Below are 21,656 nucleotides of genomic sequence, written 5' to 3' on the forward strand. Positions count from 1 at the left end.
TATGCGGATGGATATGTGTGTGTGTGCGAGTGTATACCTGTCCTTTTTCCCCCCTAAGGTAAGTCTTTCCGCTCCCAGGATTGGAATGACTCCTTACCCTCTCCCTTAAAACCCACATCCTTTCGTCTTTCCCTCTCCTTCCCTCTTTCCTGACGAGGCAACCGTTGGTTGCGAAAGCTAGAATTTTGTGTGTTTGTTTGTGTTTGTTTGTGTGTCTATCGACCTGCCAGCGCTTTATTTTTATTTTTATATATATATATATATTGTTGTGGCGTAGCAAAACAGCCACGCCACTTTGAGGTAGCCGAAAGGCACGCGTACACACACGCCGGCTGGCGTGAGTTCTGGAACAGGATACTTAATTAATGCTATAAGAAAAGTATGCAGCTCCTTGAATACTTAACTTTAATTCATCTTTGTGGTACATCGCTATTGACGATACAAATGAGACTATCTCCAGATACGGTTAATTACAATCACTGTAAGGCTAATGGCGCCTTGCTAGGTCGTAGTCATGGACTTAGCTGAAGGCTATTCTAACTGTCTCTCGGCAAATGAGAGCAAGGCTTCGTCAGTGTAGTCGCTAGCAAAGTCGTCGTACAACTGGGGCGAGTGCTGGTCCGCCTTTCTAGACCTGCCATGTGGTGGCGCTAGGTCTGCAAGTACTGACGGTGGCGACACGCGGGTCCAACATGTACTAATGGACTGCGGCCGATTTAAGCTACCACCTAGCAAGTGTGGTGTCTGGTGGTGACACCACATATATATTACCCAAATATTTTGATTACCATAGAATTAACTATTTTTTTTTATACTAGCAGATTTTTTTTCCCTCAAACTAACAGAAATCATGATAGTTCAATCCTATTTTGTGAAGTGTTATGGCATCATTTTAACTTCGTTTGTTCTAAGACTTGATTATATGGACAGTGATGATTCCAACTATTACAGGAAATATTGTATTGTGACTTGAATGGTTAATGGTTTACTACTTCCATAACTCATGAAAATTGATAAACTTGACTACATGTGAGTCCCCCCTCCCAGTTAAAAAAAAATGAAGACAGTTGCAACACATCCCCCCCCCCCCCCCCCCAATAGTATTAAGGTCCCTACTATGGTAAACCGTCTTTCTGGGGAGTGATGGATGCCCTATTGTAAACAATGTGTGTCACCACTTCTCTGGAAGGGGAAAGGATTGTTGCGAGTCAAGGAATATTTTAGGGAAAATTTTTCAAAGGCCCAGTGGAATCTTCAAAAGTTTTCTCCCAGAGTAATTCACGCCGCATTTATGTGACACAAGTCACTTGTCTTTCAAAATCGAGGCAGTTCTGTCCAGTTAAAGCTGCTGACAGGAGACGCCCTGAGCCCTCTGCTGAAACTGCTAGCGAATTCATGCCATTGATTTTAGCCAATAGCGTGCGCGGGATACTGATCACGTGTGTGGACGCTGGAGCGTCCTACGGTGCAGAACACACTTGCTTCTCTCTCTTGGAATGCAGACTTCGAGGAGCACAGACGTCTTCTTGGAAGGCAGAGCCTCTGGCTCTGCTCTTCGCAACAGGCCACCAGTGTTAATATGAACCACTTCCCCTTCCATTGCCCATTTCAGTTAATTGTTCAGTCTCCTAGACTGGCCAAAACCTGATAACTTCCGACCCTTGTATACCATACCCGGAAATATATTCTCGGTATTGTACCTAATTTCCTGTTTTGTCATTTAACGGCAGCCCTGGATGCCCACTCTCTAATCCTGACTGCTCGACCTCCTGCACCCTGTCGTCACGAGGCATATGTAACAACCGCCTCCCCCCTTTCCCAAACTTTGTATACATTTACAATTGATGTCAGAAGTGCCCTTATACTGTACAACTGCTTCCTACTTTGCAGTAAAACATGCGCGCGGAACACTGTTAATGGCTAGAAACAAGTTGTTGTTAACGTTTTTCACAAAATTTCAGAGAAAAAAACAACCTCGACAGTTTTCAAGAAAATGTAATAAATGTAAGGAGTAGTATTTTAATTATCTTCATGGTGTAAGTGGAAGCGTGGTAGATTTATAAACGAGTGGGCTGGTGAGTGGCAGTTCGAGACCCATTTTGTTCTACAATTTTTTTTTTGTTCGGTTTGAATACCTAAATCATTTAAGTATGAAATTTATCAAATGTATGGTAATTAACTCATACTTAGCCATCACAATGCCGGCAGTAATTTATAATTTATACAATTTGATGCACTCTAATAATTATGTTCTTTTGTCTTGTTTTGAAGTCATTCTCCACACAATAACTACAAACCTAACCTAACCTAACCTAACCTCTCTGCTCTGTGCAGCACACAAGGGAACATCAAGGTTATTTTTAATACTGCCCACAAATGGCACAATATTTCTGAGCAGTGCAGTATGTTTCCAAAGTTTTTGATGTCCTCATCATTATTGCACAACGTCTCAATCTCTCTCCTAGATGTCTAAGTTGTTGCACATCACAAAATATAGCACAACATTATTGATTGTCTAGGGGCTGCTGTAGGACAGATCTACAAATCCTTTTAATTTGAGTAAACAAAAGAAAACCTTACAATGTTCTATATCTTATTTAGCTTCTTCTCAGCGTGTTTCATTTCTTGCGAACTACCAGAATCATGAAGAAAAAGTAAAATTGCTTTTCAGGTTGATCTGGAGAGAGCTGAGAAACTGAAGAAAAAGTAAAATTGCTTTTCAGGTTGATCTGGAGAGAGCTGAGAAACTGAGCAGTTGAAAGGAAAGTTATTTGGCGAATGACAGGATCAGGCACAGTTTTTCACAACAACCGAAGTTATCACCACAACCTCCGCATGAGTGAATATACAAGCACGCATGCGCCCACCCTCGCCTTACCTCATCACGCACGCGCGCGTGCACACACACACACACACACACACACACACACACACACACACCATGCTTCCATTGGCAGTGTGGGCATTCTATACTTGTGTTACACCCCAGTATCATTCTTAGATCGCTGTCATTGTACTGTTCTGGTCTAGGTCTCCGGTTGATTTATAATTAAATGGTGTGCTGGGTCCCAGGCCTTACTGAGATGGTATACTGAGCCATGGATTAATTTCAATGGATTTCGGGATCTCAACAAAAATAAATACACAAACTCATGAAAATTAATATCATGGAAAACCTGATTAATTATGACTCTCAGTACTGCCTCAGTGAACTGTGCAATCCGGCCCAGTGCACTGGAATGGAAGTGCAAAGGTCAAACAACAAGATGAACAGGGTAATACTGGGGTGCCAGATGAAATGACAGCAAGGCAAGAACGGCACCGCAATGAGATAAAGTACACAAAACCTGGGTCACCGATTTGTGCACAGGATAGGGGAGTGCTCGCAGGTATAAAAGGAACTGTTCACAGGTATAAAAATAAAAAGAACTGCTTATGCCTCTCGCCATCAGTCTTACAGTTACAACTCAATCTGTTGTTGAAATGTTGTGCATGCCTGCTATGATGATCTAACTGCCCTTCTGAAAATTTTGAGGCAGTTGTTGTACTTAAAGAGAACCATGTTGTGCAGTAGAAAATCTGGTGTATTAAAAATAATCATGATTCCGTGCACTTATTATGGTGTTACAATAAGGACAGGGATGCTTAGTCTCCCTAGAATCACACTTTTAATAAAATGTGATACTGTAAATGATTTAATTTGGAGAGAAATATCTGTTGAAAGTTTGTTTATTGCAGGTTCGTTAGTTGTTGTCCCCCCACCCCGGACTTCATGCTGCATCACCTGATGAAGAATGAATAGGGATAGCTTTCAGTGAACTAATCTAATAGACTTCACCACTATTCCCCCAATGCCAGAAAGTAGTTGGCCGTAACAGCAAATTTGCTGGTTTTTTCCTACTTAAAAGGAACATACAAAGGACTTAGTAGTATGTGTTCTTTCAAGGTATTTCATAATTTCATTCCTAAAAGTTGATCTAGCAAATCACTTAGAGGCTAAGTCTCTTGACTGTGGAAGGAAATACATACTTTCTATACTTTCTTTTCCTTTGTTTACTATGAAACAAGTAACCACACAGATTGGTAGTTCCTTCTAAATTTCATAATTAACATAATCCCAAAGTACAAAACTTGCATTTCTGTCCATACATACATACATACATACATACATTGATAGAAATTTTGAATTTATTAACGCAGTTACATTGTTTTAGTTCAGGGTAACTTTGCCTCAATGCATAATGGCAACACACTCGTGTTCAAATGTGGAGCGAGTCACCATGCCTACTACTGATTCTCTGTCTCAGTATAAGCGATAACTTACTATTACACTACAGTTTCAGAGTAGAAAAGGTACCATAATACCTTTTGCAGAAATATTTCAACATTTGACATCTGTTGAATAAATAAACGATAATTTGATAATGCAAGACACTATGGTCACTTCTTATGGGGGATGGGGTGATTTGGCCTCCCTCTGTATTACACAAATACATTTTGAAAATTACAAGAATTGCTGGTAGGGCAGACTACTAAGCACTTATCTTAACACTGGTTGCAGTATTGATTATTCACAGAGTGCCTGTATCACAACTACACTATGAGCAGAAACAAGTGTGAGTTTTTTTTGTCTGCATTCAAGGTGCCATACTCCAGAATGAGCAGTGGGAGAATGTGTGACATCATTAAACAGTTGATGACTCTGTTGTGAAGTGCAGTACTTCTAACATCTCAGTCTTGATTCATGAAAAGCACCAATGAAATCATATTCAGTGGTGTGTTGTAATTGGAAAGCACTCTTAAGAATTTTTTATGACATAGTGCTGGTATTTGCAGCATTGCCTTTACGAGTAAACACTCCCATTACACAATTGTATCTGGAGAAGTATACCGGAAAGTCTTCTATGGTAGTATTTGAAAAAAGTCTGTACCTTAAGTCTCTACATGAAGACAAAATGTAACAAGTTAGATAAACAATAGCCAATGATGCAATGTGTTTCAGTCTTAATGAAACCATTGACTGACAGAACAGACATGTATTGAATTTTTAGCAGTTCCCCTGAATGGACACTAACTGAATCCCATGCTTTTGTTAACTTGCTTTTTAGAAAATGCAGACAATGCCACTATGGCACAAAGTTTCAATAATGTATGTTTGTGTTGTTGCGTGATAGTGTAAAATATAGTTGAGTATGAATGAAGCTTCTGTCGCCATCACTAGATTGTGCACTTCAGTGAAAGCTGCAGTGTTTATCTGTAATAATTTTCTGAAAGGCTAAAGAACTATAAGGTAAACAAGAGCTATATGATGAACGCAGACACTCCTTTCTGTGATGGGGACAACCAAATGAAAACAATCGATTTAGGGGGTTGTAATTTGCATTCCAGAGGGTGATCGTTCAAACCCGCATCCAGCTATCCTGATTTAGGTTTTCAGTGAGTCCTCCAAGTCGCTTCAGGCAAATGCTGGGAAGCTCTCTTTGAAAGGGCACAGCTGATTTCCTCCCCTATCCTTCCTGGAGCCAAGTTTGTGCTCTGTCTGTAATGACCTCATTGTCAATGGGACATTAAACACTAATCTCCTCCTCCTCCTCCTCCCCCCCTCCCCCTCCCCCTCCTCCTCCTCGGTTGTAATTTTACTTATCGGCTGGACTGTTCATTCACTCTCTTGAGTGAAACTAGTGTGCAGTTTGACCAAATTATTAATTCTTTCTTTTCATGTGAAACTAGTGTAGCTTTTCTGTTGGTTGAACCATGTATTCATTCTTTCAACTGAAACCACTCTAGTGTTTTGGTTGACTGAGCTATCTACTCACTTGTCATCGTTTAAAACTGATCAATATATTGCTAATGATTAAGTTCTTCCAGAGGCAATGAATGTGTCACTAATTAAGTAGCTGTATCATTGGAGAAGTATGAAATTGAGCACGAAAGTTCATTTAGTAGTCTGTGAAGAAAAAAGTGATATATCAAATTTTAATGACTGACTGCATTCCATTTTACTGAAAGCTAGGATGATGTCCACAAACTAAAACTCATTTCAATATAGTCCTTAAACACTCAACCATAACTTGTTTGGGGAAAAATACATTGTGCAGATATTTTTATTACTGGCTACCTTCTTACAAATACATACAAACATGTTTATATTTTACAGCCTTTCAAACATAGAATAGTACACGCTAAGAAAGAAGAAAGAAAGACACACCATGAAGGAATTATCCAAATTGGTCTGAAATTTGTAGATGTGATGTACAGGTAAAGACAAACAAATGATTACAGTTTCAAGAAAGTCGTATATTTATTCAAGAGAAATAGCCTCACAATCTCAGCAAGTCAATAACACATTGTCCACCTCTGGCTCTAATGTCCTCCTAACAGATATCGTGCCAAATTCTGCCCATTGGTGTGTTAGATAATCAAAATCGCAAGCTAATTGGATGGCCCTGACCATAATGCTCCAAAGGTTGTCGATCGGGGAGAGATCCGGCGACCCTGCTGGCCACGGTAGGATTTGGCAGGCACAAAGACAAGCAGTAGAAATTCTTGCTGTGTGTGGGTGGGCATTGTCTTGCTGAAATGTTAGCCCAGGATGGCTTGCTTCGAAGGGCAACAAAACTGGGTGTAAAATATAGCTGATCTAACACCATGCTATAAGGGTACCATGAATGGCAACCATAGGGGACCTGCTATGAAGTGAAATGGCACCTCAGAGAATCACTCCTGACTATCGAGCTGTATGGCAGGCGACAATCTCGTTGGTATCCCATCACTGTTTGGGGCATCTTCAATCACATTTTCACTGGTCACTGGGGCTCAGTTCAAAGCAGAACTCATCACTGACGAAAGTTCTCCTCCAGTCAGTGAGAATCCAGGCGGAATGTGCCATACATCACTGCAAACTGGTTTGTTGGTGTAATGAGGTCAATGGTAGTCAGTGCAAGGGGTGTTGTGAGCACAGCTTCCTTTCTGTGAGCCACCTATTAATAGTCATTGTGGTCAATGAAGAACCACTTGCACATCAGATCAATAATAATGATGAATACAGAGCTCTGAATACCTCTCCGATGATAGCTCAGTCCTGGCAAAACGCCTTCACGCTGGGAGCTGTAGTGGCAACTGAAGGCATTTAGGAACATAAACAGATGTCTGTATTTGACAGAGGAAATGTAGTTGGGCTCAAATCCAGTCTTCGTGCTCTGTTGACTGCTTCCTTCCTGATGCTGTGTTCAACCATGATTAATCCATTCCTGCCAACATTGTTGAATAACAGCACACGAGTGATGCCTCAAGAAAAATCGGCAGAATCCTGGGGAAACACAATGTGAAATGTGTATTCCGACCCCCTCCAAAAACCTTGACTCTACTGGGTTCAGTGAAAGATGACCTAGGCCTTCAAAAACCAGGCGTTTATGAAATTCCCTGTCAGTGCAGAAAATCATACATTGGGGAGACAGTCCGCACTGTAGAAGAGAGGTGCCGCGAACACAAGCACCATACTGAATTACGCCAGGCTACTAAATCAGACTTGGTTGACCATTGTATAAAGACTGGCCATACTATGGACTATGAAAAAACAAAAATACTCTGTCAGTCCTCCTCCTTCTGGGACTGCGTTACTAAAGAGGCCATCGAAATCCGACTACAGGATGATCTAATTAATAAAGACAGTGGCCTTCAACTTAGTCAGGCTTGGAACCCTGCACTCAGCCTGGAGAGAAAAATGCGGTCCCAGAGATCGAGGACCGCCCCCGACGGCGGCAGCAGGGAGACTGCAGACCCCAGTTCAGACCCAGGCACCGCTTCCCCCACCACCTCCAGTAGCTGCCGCGCCACACCAAAGACATCAGGAGAGGCACGGTGGAGGGGGTAACGGCTAGTATATATAGGGCGTCGAGAGGAACAGCACAGCATTCGTCCGGAACCACTTGAAGATGGCAGCGTGTACGTCTGCCGAAACATTTTGGAGAAATTACGATGCTACCCAGTCGGATACCCGAGAACTGTTCAAATTGAAAATACGCCAGGAAAACTTCAGAACGCACTTGTGTGTGTTGATGTAAGATATTCCTTTTCTGTTTACTAATATTTGATGAGTCATCGCAGATGCATTCTCAAGTTTTTGGCAGTTTCAGATTTAATGATTCATGTAGCCATTCCATAATAAATTTTTGCATGTGGAATTGCGTAAATATCACACCATATTTTCACCTTTTTTGCCACAATTTTGCACTAAAATATCCTAAGCCATGTGATGACACAGATATATGACAGAATACAGAAGATCAGAATTAGTTATTAAAGATTAACTTCAAATGTTCAGAAAAAAGAGAGCCATTAAGTTGCATTGGAACCACAAAATTGAAGCTGTGAGCATCCTGTTTAGTGGCCTTAGTAATAAATAATAATAGATGATGACTTTGCCTGAAATGTGCATTAATATGCTGTAGTGGTCCATTTAGCTTATATGTGAGTGAGGAAGGGGGAATGTACATTTGGAACCCAGCATTGTATCATAGTGAATCATGGACTGCGGGAAAATTGGAACAGAAGAGAATCAAAGCATTTGAGATCTGGTGCTACAGAAGAATGTTGAAAATTAGCTGAACTGTTAATGAGTAATTCAGGAGGTTCTCCGCAGAATCACCAAAGAGAGGAACATGTGGAAAATACTGAGAAGAAGAGGGGACAGAATAATAGGATATGTATTAAGACATCAGGGGATAACTTCCATGGTACTAGAGGAAGCTGTAGATGGTAAAAACTGTAGAGGAAGATAAGAGACTGAAATAAGTTCAACAAATACTTGAGGATGTAGTTTGAAAGTGCTAGTCTGAGATGAAGAGGTTAGCACCTGAGAGGACTTTGTGGTGGTCTGCATCAGAGCAGTGATGAATGATGACAAAAAAAAAAAAACACTGTTGTATTTTAAAAAAGAGAGAAGAAGCAATAGACAGATATTGATAGTTTGATTAATGGTTTTAATGGCTCTGAGCACTATGGGACTTAACATTTTTGGTCATCAGTCCCCTAGAACTTAGAACTACTTAAACCTAACTAACCTAAAGGCAGCACACAACACCCAGCCATCACGAGGCAGAGAAAATCCCTGACCCCGCCGGGGATCAAACCCGGGAGATAGTTTGATTCAAATAACTTTGTGGTTGATAGACTGCAGGGGCGGCAAGCAGTGTTGCCATTGTGCAGCCAGCCAAACCAGATGGAGACTCTGCAAGTACCTGCTAAACTGGAAAAGCAGCAAGTACATGGTGCTCGAGAAAGTAATACAATGGCCTGGCAGCTGGCCCATACAACTTGACTTACTGAAAAGTCTGTTATAAATTGATTTTAATCAGTGTATACCTGTTTTGGTTATTTCAACTCCCCAAAGTATTTATAAAATGTTTGTTACTGTTATAAGAAGCTATTACCGTATTTACTCGAATCTAAGCCGCACTCGAATCTAAGCGGCACCTGAAAAATGAGACTCGAAATAAAGGAAAAAAAGATTTCCCGAATCTAAGCCGCACCTGAAATTTGAGACTCGAAATTCAAGGGGAGAGAAAAGTTTTAGGCCGCACCTCCAAATCGAAACAAAGTTAGTCCATTGTAATATGAGACACAATTTAGGTCGAATGAATGACGATACAGCTACAGTAGTTTGGTTCGAGTCGTAAGCTTAGCAGTTAAGCTTTTCCAGGTAGCCATTGCTATGCGTCAGGCGCTCCGTCCGTATTTATACGGGTACCCTTCCTTTTTCACGTGCTTCGTCTGGTTTGAATCGATTGCTTATTTTGCTTTGATCTGATAAGTGCCGTTTTCTCTGTTATAGGTGTTTACGTCACTCTAAGCTGAAAATGCATCACTGTACTGTGTCATGCATTGTTTGTCGCATTCTGATAGTGCGTGTTTACGGCCTGTCGCCGCTCGCGGCATGGCTTGCTTTTGTGCGCGCTACCGCCGCTTACAACTAAAAAGAGGCGAATCGTCTCATTAGTGAAGCAATGTCAAGAGACTGCTATTTTTTGTTACTTACACTGCTGCTTTCTTTGAGAATGATCAACAAGAACCAAATAATAGGCTGTGTATGATAGAACATGTTCTGAACGAGAGTTGGGCGAAAATTTTTCTCCGTTTGAAAATCTTTGCGGCCGCTTCTTTAGTACATCAAATTATGCACAGAAATTAGAGTCATCTTAGATTTAAAAATCTAGTCAGTTGCCGTGTTTCATTTCTGACTGTATCACTATTAGGCATAAGAATAATACGAATATAAACATGACACGATAAGTATATTCTTCCGCGTTTGCTGTTGTCTCACTCTAGTTTCGTAGTTTATTAGGCAGACAGGATTTAAATGAAATAGCAACAAACACGGAAGAATACATGGCAAAATGTTTATATTCGTATTATTCTTATGGTGAATGGTGAAAAGAATACTGCTTGTGATTCACATTTCATCAGGTTACTATTAGCAACCATCTCTTCTCACAGGTAGGAAAAAATTCAAAACGTAGAGTTGGCCATATTGACAAACATCCCAAACAGTCTTGCCAGTCAGATTTTCGTAGTACATTGAAATTCTGCTACATTCGAAGACGAACAATACGGAATTTGTATGGGGCGGAGAAAAAAAAGCTCGTCTTCCACCTTTTTTTAAAATTTATTTACTGACCCAGAGGTTTTGGCGCCAGTATTTATCTTTGTGCCTACAAAGCATGCCTGTGTAGCGCTACATATATTCGACGGCAGAAGTTAGTTGTGGCGGCACCTACCAACATTTTTCAGAACTTCCGCTTGCTTTGCACTCGATTCTAAGCCGCAGGCGGGTTTTTGGATTACAAAAACCGGTAAAAAAAAGTGCGGCTTAGATTCGAGTAAATACGGTAAGTAATTACTAGATCAAGCAAAAGAAATACTGTGAAATTATATGAAATTAGATAAACATATTTAATATATGAAGACCTCGACTGTAAACATTGGTAAGGGACAGTCAATTTGAAACATAGTTTTTACATGTAAAACAAGTACATGATGTGTTTCATTTTCATAAGGTGATAAGGATGTTTTGATGTAAACAGTGATAAGTGCCAAAAATATGGCTGCCAATAGTAGTGAACACACATGCTTTTCAGGGATGATTTGTACAATTATGAGGATTAAGTGAATAAATGTGACTCAGTTAACGCCTCTCAATGTGTACCTGAACTTGAATACACTTCAAAAGTTGTTGCTAATCCGTTAAACGTTAATAACTGTTTTAGCAAGTAAACTATGTTAGCTTACGTCCTGCATCCCCTCACCATATTTTATGTGACAGTGTGATGATGGAAATGTTAAGAGTCATCATTAAAACTGTTCACATGCTGTATTCAGTGACAATAAAACTAATTTTATCTTTGATCATAGATCAATTTTTGAGGTTATGCAGTATTATTGCAAAATTGATAATGCAGATCTTAATATCATAAACTGAAAAATTTGGATGTTTTAGGTTTGTGTTTTTGAGAGGTTTCATGCTGTTTTATTAGCTCACCCAGCAAGTAAACAGTGGTAAGTCAGTGCTCACCCTTGCTAAGTGCATTCAGTGTGCATGTAAACAAAAACAGAAATATTTGAAAACAGTGACGAATCTGAATTAAAAAATCACAATGGATGTATTTCAAATATCTACTTTATTAGATTTATTGAAACTTTAGTGCATAGTTTCTCAAAGCAGCCAACTTTTTTCTTACCATTGTTTACAGCCAAGGCCTTCATGCCATTAAATATGTGCAATATAGTTTATTCATGAGCATGTTGTAGGTTTTTAGATATGAACAAGCTTCTTTGTCAGGCATGTTCTTGTGTCACACCATGTGTGTGTTAGGCATGGTTCACATCATCACTTGATAATATTTGGCAAACAGAATCCCTCATTTCACTTCCAGAAATTCATTTTGTGTTATGATGAAGATAATGATCGTCATTGTCATCGTCATCTATTGTGAACTGAAATATTTCAGCACATATGCCGTAAGATGTGCACTATTGTTATAGTGGAATGACTGTGCTACTGCAGTTTTTATAGTGTGCTGTGACTAAATTTGAAAAAAGTAAACATCTACTTTCTTGTAGCGCAACACAAGCATTAGACAAACAAATACAGATACCTTCTCTAACATTACAGGCAGCACTAACAGCACTGCGAGCCTTATCAGAGATGGGTCTGGATTCTGTTTCTTCATCTGGTGGCACTGTAAAAAAGGAGCAAAGTCAGGGAGATGGGTAAGCATTCTCAAGAAACATTGTATATGGTGAGTGATGCTTAATGAACACTTTTTAATTTGAATTTGAAATGTATTGATATGCTTAATTTTCATTTCGAAAAATAAAAACCTGGCATGATTTGATGGTTGTGAATGACCCCCATCCTCTTTAGAATCAGATTGCACCTTCATGCCTGCTGACCATTATTTAAATGAAAGACATTTGTTAATTGAATAAATGCTTCATGGAGTTCTTGCCGTATCAGATATATCAGTATTGAACTTTTAACATTTTCCATCTTCTTCAGGTGATATTTCATTGGGGCATTTGATGCTTTGGTTGGCTGAGTAATATCATGGAGATGTCACAGTCTTGGAACTTCCATATACAGAGATTTTGTTGATGTCTTTGACTGAAGAATATTGGCAGCGATGCCAATTTCATTAGATAGTGGATGATTCAGCTGATTTCTCTGTTGCCTGTCAGCATCAAGTGTTCGTCTCCATGCAGCACCAAGAGTGTAGCCACTGTCCAGCTTCATTAATGACAGAATCCCATTAGGTAGACAAATGGAATGATATTTCAGTTTCATAAAATTAATTATATATTTGTTCATGAGACTGTGTTTGGCAGCAAAAGATTTGTTGAAATCATTACATTTAATAAGATATTGGTGCTCTGTGCAGCTTTCTGAAACCATTCATATTGTCTCACCAATGTAACTGCTACCACCTTCACAAGTTATTTATAAATTCCAAGAACACCAAGATCAAGGCTGTCTGTTACTGGGTGCACAATTTCTCTAATTTTCTTGAGTGGTTGACAAGTGAGCTCAATACCGTGTCTACCCAAGGCTGTGTCTGTTTTATTTGTTATATCTTCTAAGACAGGATGGAATGCTATTAGCTGATTGCCTTCTAATGATTATCTCTGTGTTTTTATTTTTTAGGTTGCTAACTTAATGTATTGATTGTTATAGCTGTTCTTTCAGAATAATTGCTTTAGGTAACTGATCTTGGAATCCAGGTGTTCCTTGTCACAGAAGGTTTTAGTTCTAAATGATTAATGGAAAATCTCATATAAAGATGTGAAACAAATACTAACAAAGAGATAGAGGGGCTGGCCAGTACTTACCTCAGCTCAGTACAGCCGATAGATACACATAAAACAGAACCGAAAATTTACATTCCTAGCTTTCGGAACAAATGTTCCTTCATCAGGGAGGAGAGAGGGGAAAGAAAGGGAAGAAGGGAAAGGAGATTCAGTTACTCACAACCCAGGCTATGAAGCAACAGGGAAAGGAAAATAGGGAGGGTGGCAAGGATGGAGGCATGGTTGTCAGAGGGAAGCCAAAGATCCCTCTGACAACCATGCCTCCATCCTTGCCACCCTCCCTATTTTCCTTTCCCTGTTGCTTCATAGCCTGGGTTGTGAGTAACTGAATCTCCTTTCCCTTCTTCCCTTTCTTTCCCCTCTCTCCTCCCTGATGAAGGAACATTTGTTCCGAAAGCTAGGAATGTAAATTTTCGGTTCTGTTTTATGTGTATCTATTGGCTGTACTGAGCTGAGGTAAGTACTGGCCAGCCCCTCTATCTCTTTGTTAAGGTTTTAGTTCTATGTATTAAAGTATTTAAAAACACATTCTTGTGGGCTAGATGATGAAAGATTTGTGCATTGAGATACAAGTCAGTTTGTGTTTCTTTCCAGTAAACATGATAACTTAGCCGCTAATCTGAGTTTTGTTCAGGTAGGACATAAAAATAATAGTTACTTTCCTTCACTCTCCATCTGCGGTGAACTTGATATTACGTTGCATACAATTCATATGATCAGTGAACAGGTGAGAGTTTTGATTCCATGTAGCTGGATCATAAAGGTGTCATAAACATAGGGAAAGAAACACTGGGTATGAAGATGGGCTGAATTTAATGTGTGTTCTTTGAAGTGCTTCATTTTGATTACTTCCAGCTGTGTACTTTAAAAATATGATTTAAATTAATAAAATATAGTTAGTTTAGTAGCTGCATTAATTAATATGAGATTTCAATACTATTTAGCAGTGCCATTCTCAAGGAATTTTCTGTCATCTGTTAGAAGTTGCTGCCATTAGGAAGCCTATTAGAATAACGCAGTGTACCCACAGTCATAAGTGCTCATGTTCTACTCCAGCACTTATGAGCAACTGGGTCAAGACAGTTTCTGTGTTGAATTGAGAGAGAGAGAGAGGAGTTCTTACTGCCACAGTGAATGGAATAATTTCTCTTATCATGTGATTGGGATATTATAACAATGACATATTGGGCACAGACATATTGTTATAGCTGGGCACACATAAGAAGGCAGCAGTTGATGTGCTCTGTGCAGAGAGAGAATATCGTACAATGTCACCAATGTACTATATCGTGCAATGTCACCAATGTGCTATCTGTTTCTGTCCTATGCCTCACACTCCTGCCGCCACCTACCCTGGCAACTGGCAGCGCAGGGGTGAGCACTAAAAATTTATGTGCTCAGAGTACTACTGCTGTCCCTTTTTATTGTAATACTTGCTGTGTTTGCTTTACATCACCCAGAATGAACACTACAGAGCCTAGTAACCTCACCACACTTACACTAACACGAAAATCAATACTAAATGTTCTGCATACACTCTGATGTCCATACTACGGACTGACAGCGCAGAATGACCCTTTAGGCTGTAGCATCACTGTTCCTTGCCACTCCAAATCACCCCACAACCTGCCTTCTTCTTTGAACACCAATCAGGTTAGGAAAGAGGCAGTATCAGTGCCTTTGATTGCAGCCAGAGTGTGAGGGCATGAACCATGAGAAACTTCATCTCTTTGATCAAGAAGGCACTGTGCTTTATGGTTTACACATGCTGCAGTGGCAAGAGCATAACATGAGTACCTTGATTTAGGAAAACTACTGGCACAGGCAACAACATGATGATGAGAAAGGTCATCATTATCACAAATTGTGCCAGAGAACAGGCAGGCCTAAGTGCAACAAATTAAACAACAGTTAAGTACTGCCAACACCCAATGAGCAGCCATACCGCACATTCCTCTTGCTAATAGGACACCATTTGGACAGGTGGTATAAATTTTCTCGTGGGGGGGGGGGGGGGGGGGAGTTGTTGGTGGCAGGTCGGAATGTGATGTCCAGTGATATGCATCGATGGTTTTCCTTGTGGGCCCTCCTCTCCAGGTGAAATTTGCCTTCAGCAAGGCAGTGCATCAAGATTCATTACTTTGAAATTATATTGAAATGATTTGAGAAACACTTCACATACACGAGGGAACATTTGTAGCCCCACCACTCATCTTGCCTCATTCATTTTGAAAAAATCTGTGATGTGGCATAGAGTAAGGAGTGTACCATGTACTTTAGAACCACCTTTGGCCGATGTCTGTGAAATGTAAGTGTGGAGTTGTTGTGGATCCAGATGACTGAACAACATGTTTGGAGTCAACGTGCTGCCTCTGTCATCAGGACAAAAGAGGGTAACACGTGCTACTGTTATATTGCACTTTAACTGTGTACATTGTGCAGGGCCTCACAGGAGTTAATATGAGATATTCTACCCATTCTTCTGCTCCTAGCAACCTCCCCCCTTGCCCCAACAAACACCTGCCCCCCACCCCACCCCCTTCAAAAAATAAAAAAACAAACAAACAAAAAAAGTGAGAAATTAAAGTAGGTGTATAATAGGCTGATGTATTTTGATGAAAATTTTACTCAGGAATCCTCAGATAACCCACTTGATTGGTTAAGGCAGCTGTTCTCAGGAAATACAGATCTTAGTCCTGGTATGGCACAAATTTTCATTTGTCATGACATATGCATTGTGTTGTAGATAGGGGTTTTCTGAAAAGTTTTCCTTGCTATCATTTCATGTCATTGTATCTCCATTGATGGAAATCCTATTGACTCCATTCATTTTCTTGCAGTGAATAAATTCAATTGATTTTTCCCAGTGTAAGCCTACTTCAGATACAAGCTGCACCCAACAAATGAGGTTCAGGAGGGACAAAAATTTGATGAGTTTTTCTTCTTTGTTTTCTATTAGCTTCTTTGCAATTGAAGTGCACCTATGAAGAGAAAATCCTGAACACTTCATGAAACATGCAACCCAGTTGTGTCTTCCTTTGAAATTCATGATCTGCTGTCTACCAGTTTCATGTGCTATAACTTGGACAATTTCTGCACTCATGGGTAAACACTTCTGTCACTGCTCCCTAACAAAATCATCCAGCACAACTTCTAATATATGATAGCAGCAACATTTTAGTCCAGAAAATGTTTTTCCAATCTAGGAGTTAGCTTAAAGTCTTTCCCTTTGCTGTCTCTGCTATCTAGCATTACTCTCATTGATCCCATACTGCTAATCTGCAGCATGATTTGATGTTTTCTCAGTGTGAGAAATCACTTCTCTTTTAAACTTCGTGATATAGTGAACATGCTTCATCATGGTAGACTGAAACCTTTACCATCACAAAGGTACTAAAGTAGATTGTGGACTGTGAAGCAAAGGATGAAATCTGAACTTACCATCTGCGAACATTGTACTGCTGTAATTGACCTAGGGATCAGTGAAATGAAGTTGGGGGGGGGGGGGGGGGGGGGGGAGGAGGTCAGTGGAAAAGTTTCACCCATTGAGTAAAGTGCAGATAACATATGGTTCGTATGATCATCTGCTATGATAGAAATCTCTCAAGGACGCAAAATGGTTTCATAAAACTTCCTTATTTTGACAGCATTGAGAAATGGCTCAATGTACATCACTATGTGCTGACAGCTTTCGAATGGAGCTGGAACTGTCTGAATATAAGACTGTATCTACCATGCTTGTCCCAGTTTCTGCAAATTTCTTAATAGTGTCCCTTTTGATGAGGTGTGCATAAAGAGAGCTATTGTTATTTGAAAAACTGCCAAATTCGATGATGAGCAAGATTAAAATTGAATTTATGCTATCATTAAAAACAATCAACCTTCAATACTATAAACACTATCACAATAGCATCTTTGGAAAAATGCTATTTTTCAGAACTTTCATAGGCTTCGCCTGTGAATCTAAACTCAGAAAAAAAAGGTCGGCTTGCAGTTGGGTAAAACACTAGTAACAGTGAAAAATTAGATCAGTTCTGCGTACAAATATAAATATTTTCCTGTCTAAATGTGCGTCCATGGTTAGAAGACTGCTCATTGAAAGTAGGAAGTTCAATTTCAGATTCCAGTCTGACACAAAGTTTCATCTTTTATGATTTTCTCTGAAGGTTTTGTTAATTTTCCTACCGTATTCATCCAGTAGCCATGCATGCTTCTACAGCTTTGTTCTCTTCAAGCAATTCTTCCTTTACCACTTAGTACTTTCCATCAGTACCATTTAGTCATCCGTATTCAATTTTGTCTACTTCATTCACGCAATTTTTATATTTTCACCTGTTCTTCTACTGCATTTAATATGTTTGTTTTATCCAGGATTTCTGCTGCATACATTCTTTCATCTCTCAAAGATACCCAGTCATTTTCTGTTGTATTTTTGTACCCAGTCAGTCGTTGCCTAATGTTCTCTTTGGAACTCAGTGGTTTCAATTGATCAAGCTCATGTACCATTAATTTTTTTTACAGTGTTTCAGTCCCCTCCAGTGTGCACGCGCACAAACACACGCGCACAAACACACGCGCGCGCACACACACACACACACACACACACACACACACACACACACACCATGTTAGGCTGCATTTCAAGATTAATCATCATTAAGTTCATAAGCCATGTTCCGGAGTTTAAAACTGTGTTTCTAAATCTCTCTCTTACCATTATATGGGGTGAGGCAGCTTAGACAGACCTCCCAACATAGATCCAGAATGAGTAAATATATTAAGGTGAAGTTTTTGAATGGCAAACAATGTGGCAATTTTTTCTTTTTTAAAAATAAAACATCGGAAAGAGCCTTCGATAAGGATTTCAATTACTTAATATGTGCGAATCTTGGTGAAATACTAAAACGGTAAAAACTGCTAAGCTATCAATGAAAATCTAATCACATTTTGAATTGAGTGTGCAACATTGATTATCAATATACAGAAACTAAAAGTATATCTTCGCCTCTGTGCATGCTCTCGGGCACATATGACAGAAAGCAAATTCCAACCAAATTATGAGAGCTAATAGGAAAGTAACTTCCAGTTGGCTGTAAATAAAGTACTGAAAGAAGTAAAGTAAATTTATTAGAAGATCTTAAAACTACACCCCTCCCCTTTTTTATTACTGCTTCATTTAAGAATCTACCATATCTCTTGATCACCTGAGATTCTAGCCAACCAGTAACAGCATCTTGGAAGTTCTTTGTTGAAGTCAAAGTGCTGGGTGTCAATACACTGTTTCAAGTGTGTGGAAAAGTGGAAGTCACTTGCAGCCAAGTCTGGGCTGTAGGGAAGATGTGTAAGAATGTCCCATATGCTTTGGCCTGACAGTTCTTGTGTTTTCCAGCCAGAATGTAGCTGAGTATTGTCATACAAATACAGTAGTCAAAAGACTTCGTCACTTGTTTTAGAGGGATCTTCTCAAAGTGATAGGCAGTTCATCATGAAGCTTGTGAATCAGTCTTTGATATGCGAGAGAATAGGTTTTTTTTATTTATTTATTGTTTAATTTTCTATTTATAATTTTTGTTACCCATTAATTTCTTTAAAATCAGTTGAGAACAATTGCAGAGTAGTCTACAGGCACAAGCTTCCATTCCCACAGTTCACCTCTGCCTGCACCCAAGTGGGTAGAGAATCTCGTCTTCATAACAGGTGAGGTACGCAGCTCAGTAGGCAACAGCAAACTGAGGTGGCCACCCCTTAAGAACAGAGGGTTATACTCGCCAAGCGTTGAGAATGAGAATCCGTTTCTGTACAGGGGCCAAGATACATTGTCTTAACTCTACCCTGTTGTTGCTGTGTTCTGAAAATACTTCACACTTGCATTGTAGCCGCTGTGCCAAGTCTTTGGGCGCAGTCATTCACCAGCATTGTTAGTTTGAAATGCTTACTATGGCATTGTGTTCATGAAGCGAGATTTGGGTGGTTTTGCGGTACAACTTCTCACACAGTTTAAACATAGACCATTCCTTTGAAAAACTACCCTTGCACTCCGTGATATGTGTTCACATCCTACAATTAAATTCAGGTGGTCAGCAAATTCCAAAGAGGAAATTTCACTCTGGAGGAAGGTGAGAAGATGGGAAGACCACAATCATCAGGTACAGAAAACATTGACGCTGTGAGGAAAATGCTAGACGAAGACAAGCGAATGACCTTTAAGCAGATAGACGATACCTTAGGCCTAAATGCATCAGCAATTCGTTCGATTCTGGAATGATCACTTGCGAGCAAAGAGACTTTGTTGTCTCTGAGTGCCGCATAGACTGATGGAAGAACAGATAACATGATGTATGACATGGTGCCGGGAGATGTTAAAGAAGTTTTCTAAGAGACAATCTCAATATGTGAGTAACGTTATGATAGGTGATGAGACTTGGCTGTATTATTATGACAGGTCAACTGCGACTCAAAACAAAGTTTGGATCTTTGTAGATAATGGCACACTTGTAGCTGTCAGAAAATCCTGATAAATAAAGAAGAAGCTGACAGCTTCTTTCCCCCTCCCCAAATTGAGAGGAATTGTGGAGCATGTTGTTTTGGACACACAGAAGACAATCAGAACTAAGTGGTACACTGAACAGTGCCTGCCAAAAGTTATCCAATTTTTGAAGAACCTGCGACCAAAGCCAAGCCTGGACACTTGGTTCCTCCTCCGTCATGACAGCACTCCAATTCACTGTGCCAAAGCATGCACCGAATATTTGTGGGACACTGGACTCAAACTTCTTAAGCACCCTCCTTACAGTCCAGATTTTGCTCCTTCTGAATTTGCACTGTTCCCGCATGTGAAATATAGGCTGAAAGGAGTGCAGTTTTCGAGAGAGGATAATCTCTTGAGGGCTTGGGACAACATGTGTGCCTCACTCCCTGCAGAAACTTGGGAGAACTAGTTTAGAGATTGGTTTCAGAGGATGGAGAGGTGTATTCAGTGTGACAGAAATTACTTTGAAAAAATTAAATAAACGGAGCTGTATTGCAAAACTTTCCTAGTACCCTCTGCATCATGAAGAACATTGAGAAATCTGTAAAAGTTTTCTTACATTTGAGACATCATAAAACTTCAGTTTTCACAATTTATTTTATCAGTTTTCTGTACCAGTTCATTTTTGACTTCAGGCATGAAGCAACTTCTCTCATCATCAACTCAACACAACTGATGCACAATACCTTCAGTCATCACATTTGTTTTATTTACAGCATGAATTTCAGGGTGAATATCAACAGCTTTGAGATTTTTTACCACTGGAAACAGTACTACACAATAGCAGGGTGTATACGACCCGGGACAACCGGGAAAAACCCGGGAACTTTTTCATCTGGGAGAAAACGGGGAAAACCCCGGAAATTTTTCGGAATCCTGAGAATTTTTCTTTGTTTTAGCTATCAGTTAAATTTTTGTAATTTTGACTTTTAAGAATTGATTCTCTAGCAAAGAATGTTACTGTATCCTGCTACTGGAGAATGATACTGCAGCAATAAAGGAGAGGAAAAAAAATAAAACCTTACTGGCAAAGGAAATGCGCAATTTACAACAAAACACTGTGCACGCACAAGCATCTGCAAATAGCAATATGTCAAAGGCTGGAGGGCAAAGAGTATGTAATTCTCCGTAACAATAAACTGCTTGCTATGAGCATGACATCACAACTGTTCACATTAGGGTCGTTTGACCAGTTGCCAGCGGGCTGTCGCGCATGCGCAGTTCACTCGTGTATGAGCAGTACCTTCTCCCGCTACGTGAAGTTTGGCTGTTAGCTGTATCGGCAGTAGCAGCAAGCAGCCAGATGCAAACGAGAAAAATTTTTCTCGCGCGCCCTAGCTGCCAGATTCGGGCATGCACAGAGTTGTCTTAGTTGTAGTGGGGAGGGGTTAGTCTCCATGTGACCCGTCTTTACGTTACGTGATTTCACTGCTTCTCTTCGTGTACAGCTCCCACGTCAAATGAAAACAAAACGGGTTTCTGTGGCCGGGAGCTATCAAGTGTAAAATACATTCCCATAATTACGGAGTGCAAAAATATATTATTAGTTTGTTTTCTGATTTTATTTTATTTCCAAGTTAGTAGCAGTCTAATAAAGAACCAAAAATGAGATCGTAGAGTGCTGGTACTCCAAGATAATTTACATCCAAAAACCACACTGAAAAACTTAATATCAGATGGGACTTACTTCATTGTGAATCTGGAAAAAACCAATTTGCACTTCAAGCCAAATTATGCATTTTAGTATGGTTTACGAAATTCCAAT

At 39.9% G+C, this 21,656-nt stretch overlaps 1 protein-coding gene across 2 annotated transcripts in view; it reads left to right on the plus strand.

Annotated features, from left to right (window-relative positions):
- LOC126173680 (double-stranded RNA-binding protein Staufen homolog 2-like) overlaps positions 1-21,656 on the plus strand; it is a 253,555-nt gene that overhangs the window by 223,910 nt on the left and 7,989 nt on the right. The window contains exon 16 of one of the 2 annotated variants that reach the window (XM_049920977.1): positions 12,170-12,296. In XM_049920977.1, coding sequence (XP_049776934.1) covers positions 12,170-12,271 — 102 coding nt within the window. In that variant the 3' untranslated portion in view covers positions 12,272-12,296. The remainder of the gene's footprint in view (positions 1-12,169; positions 12,297-21,656) is intronic. The other variant, XM_049920976.1, reaches the window with a different exon arrangement.

This window comes from Schistocerca cancellata, chromosome 1 (genome assembly GCF_023864275.1).
Source record: "Schistocerca cancellata isolate TAMUIC-IGC-003103 chromosome 1, iqSchCanc2.1, whole genome shotgun sequence".
Classification (NCBI taxonomy): domain Eukaryota; kingdom Metazoa; phylum Arthropoda; class Insecta; order Orthoptera; family Acrididae; genus Schistocerca; species Schistocerca cancellata.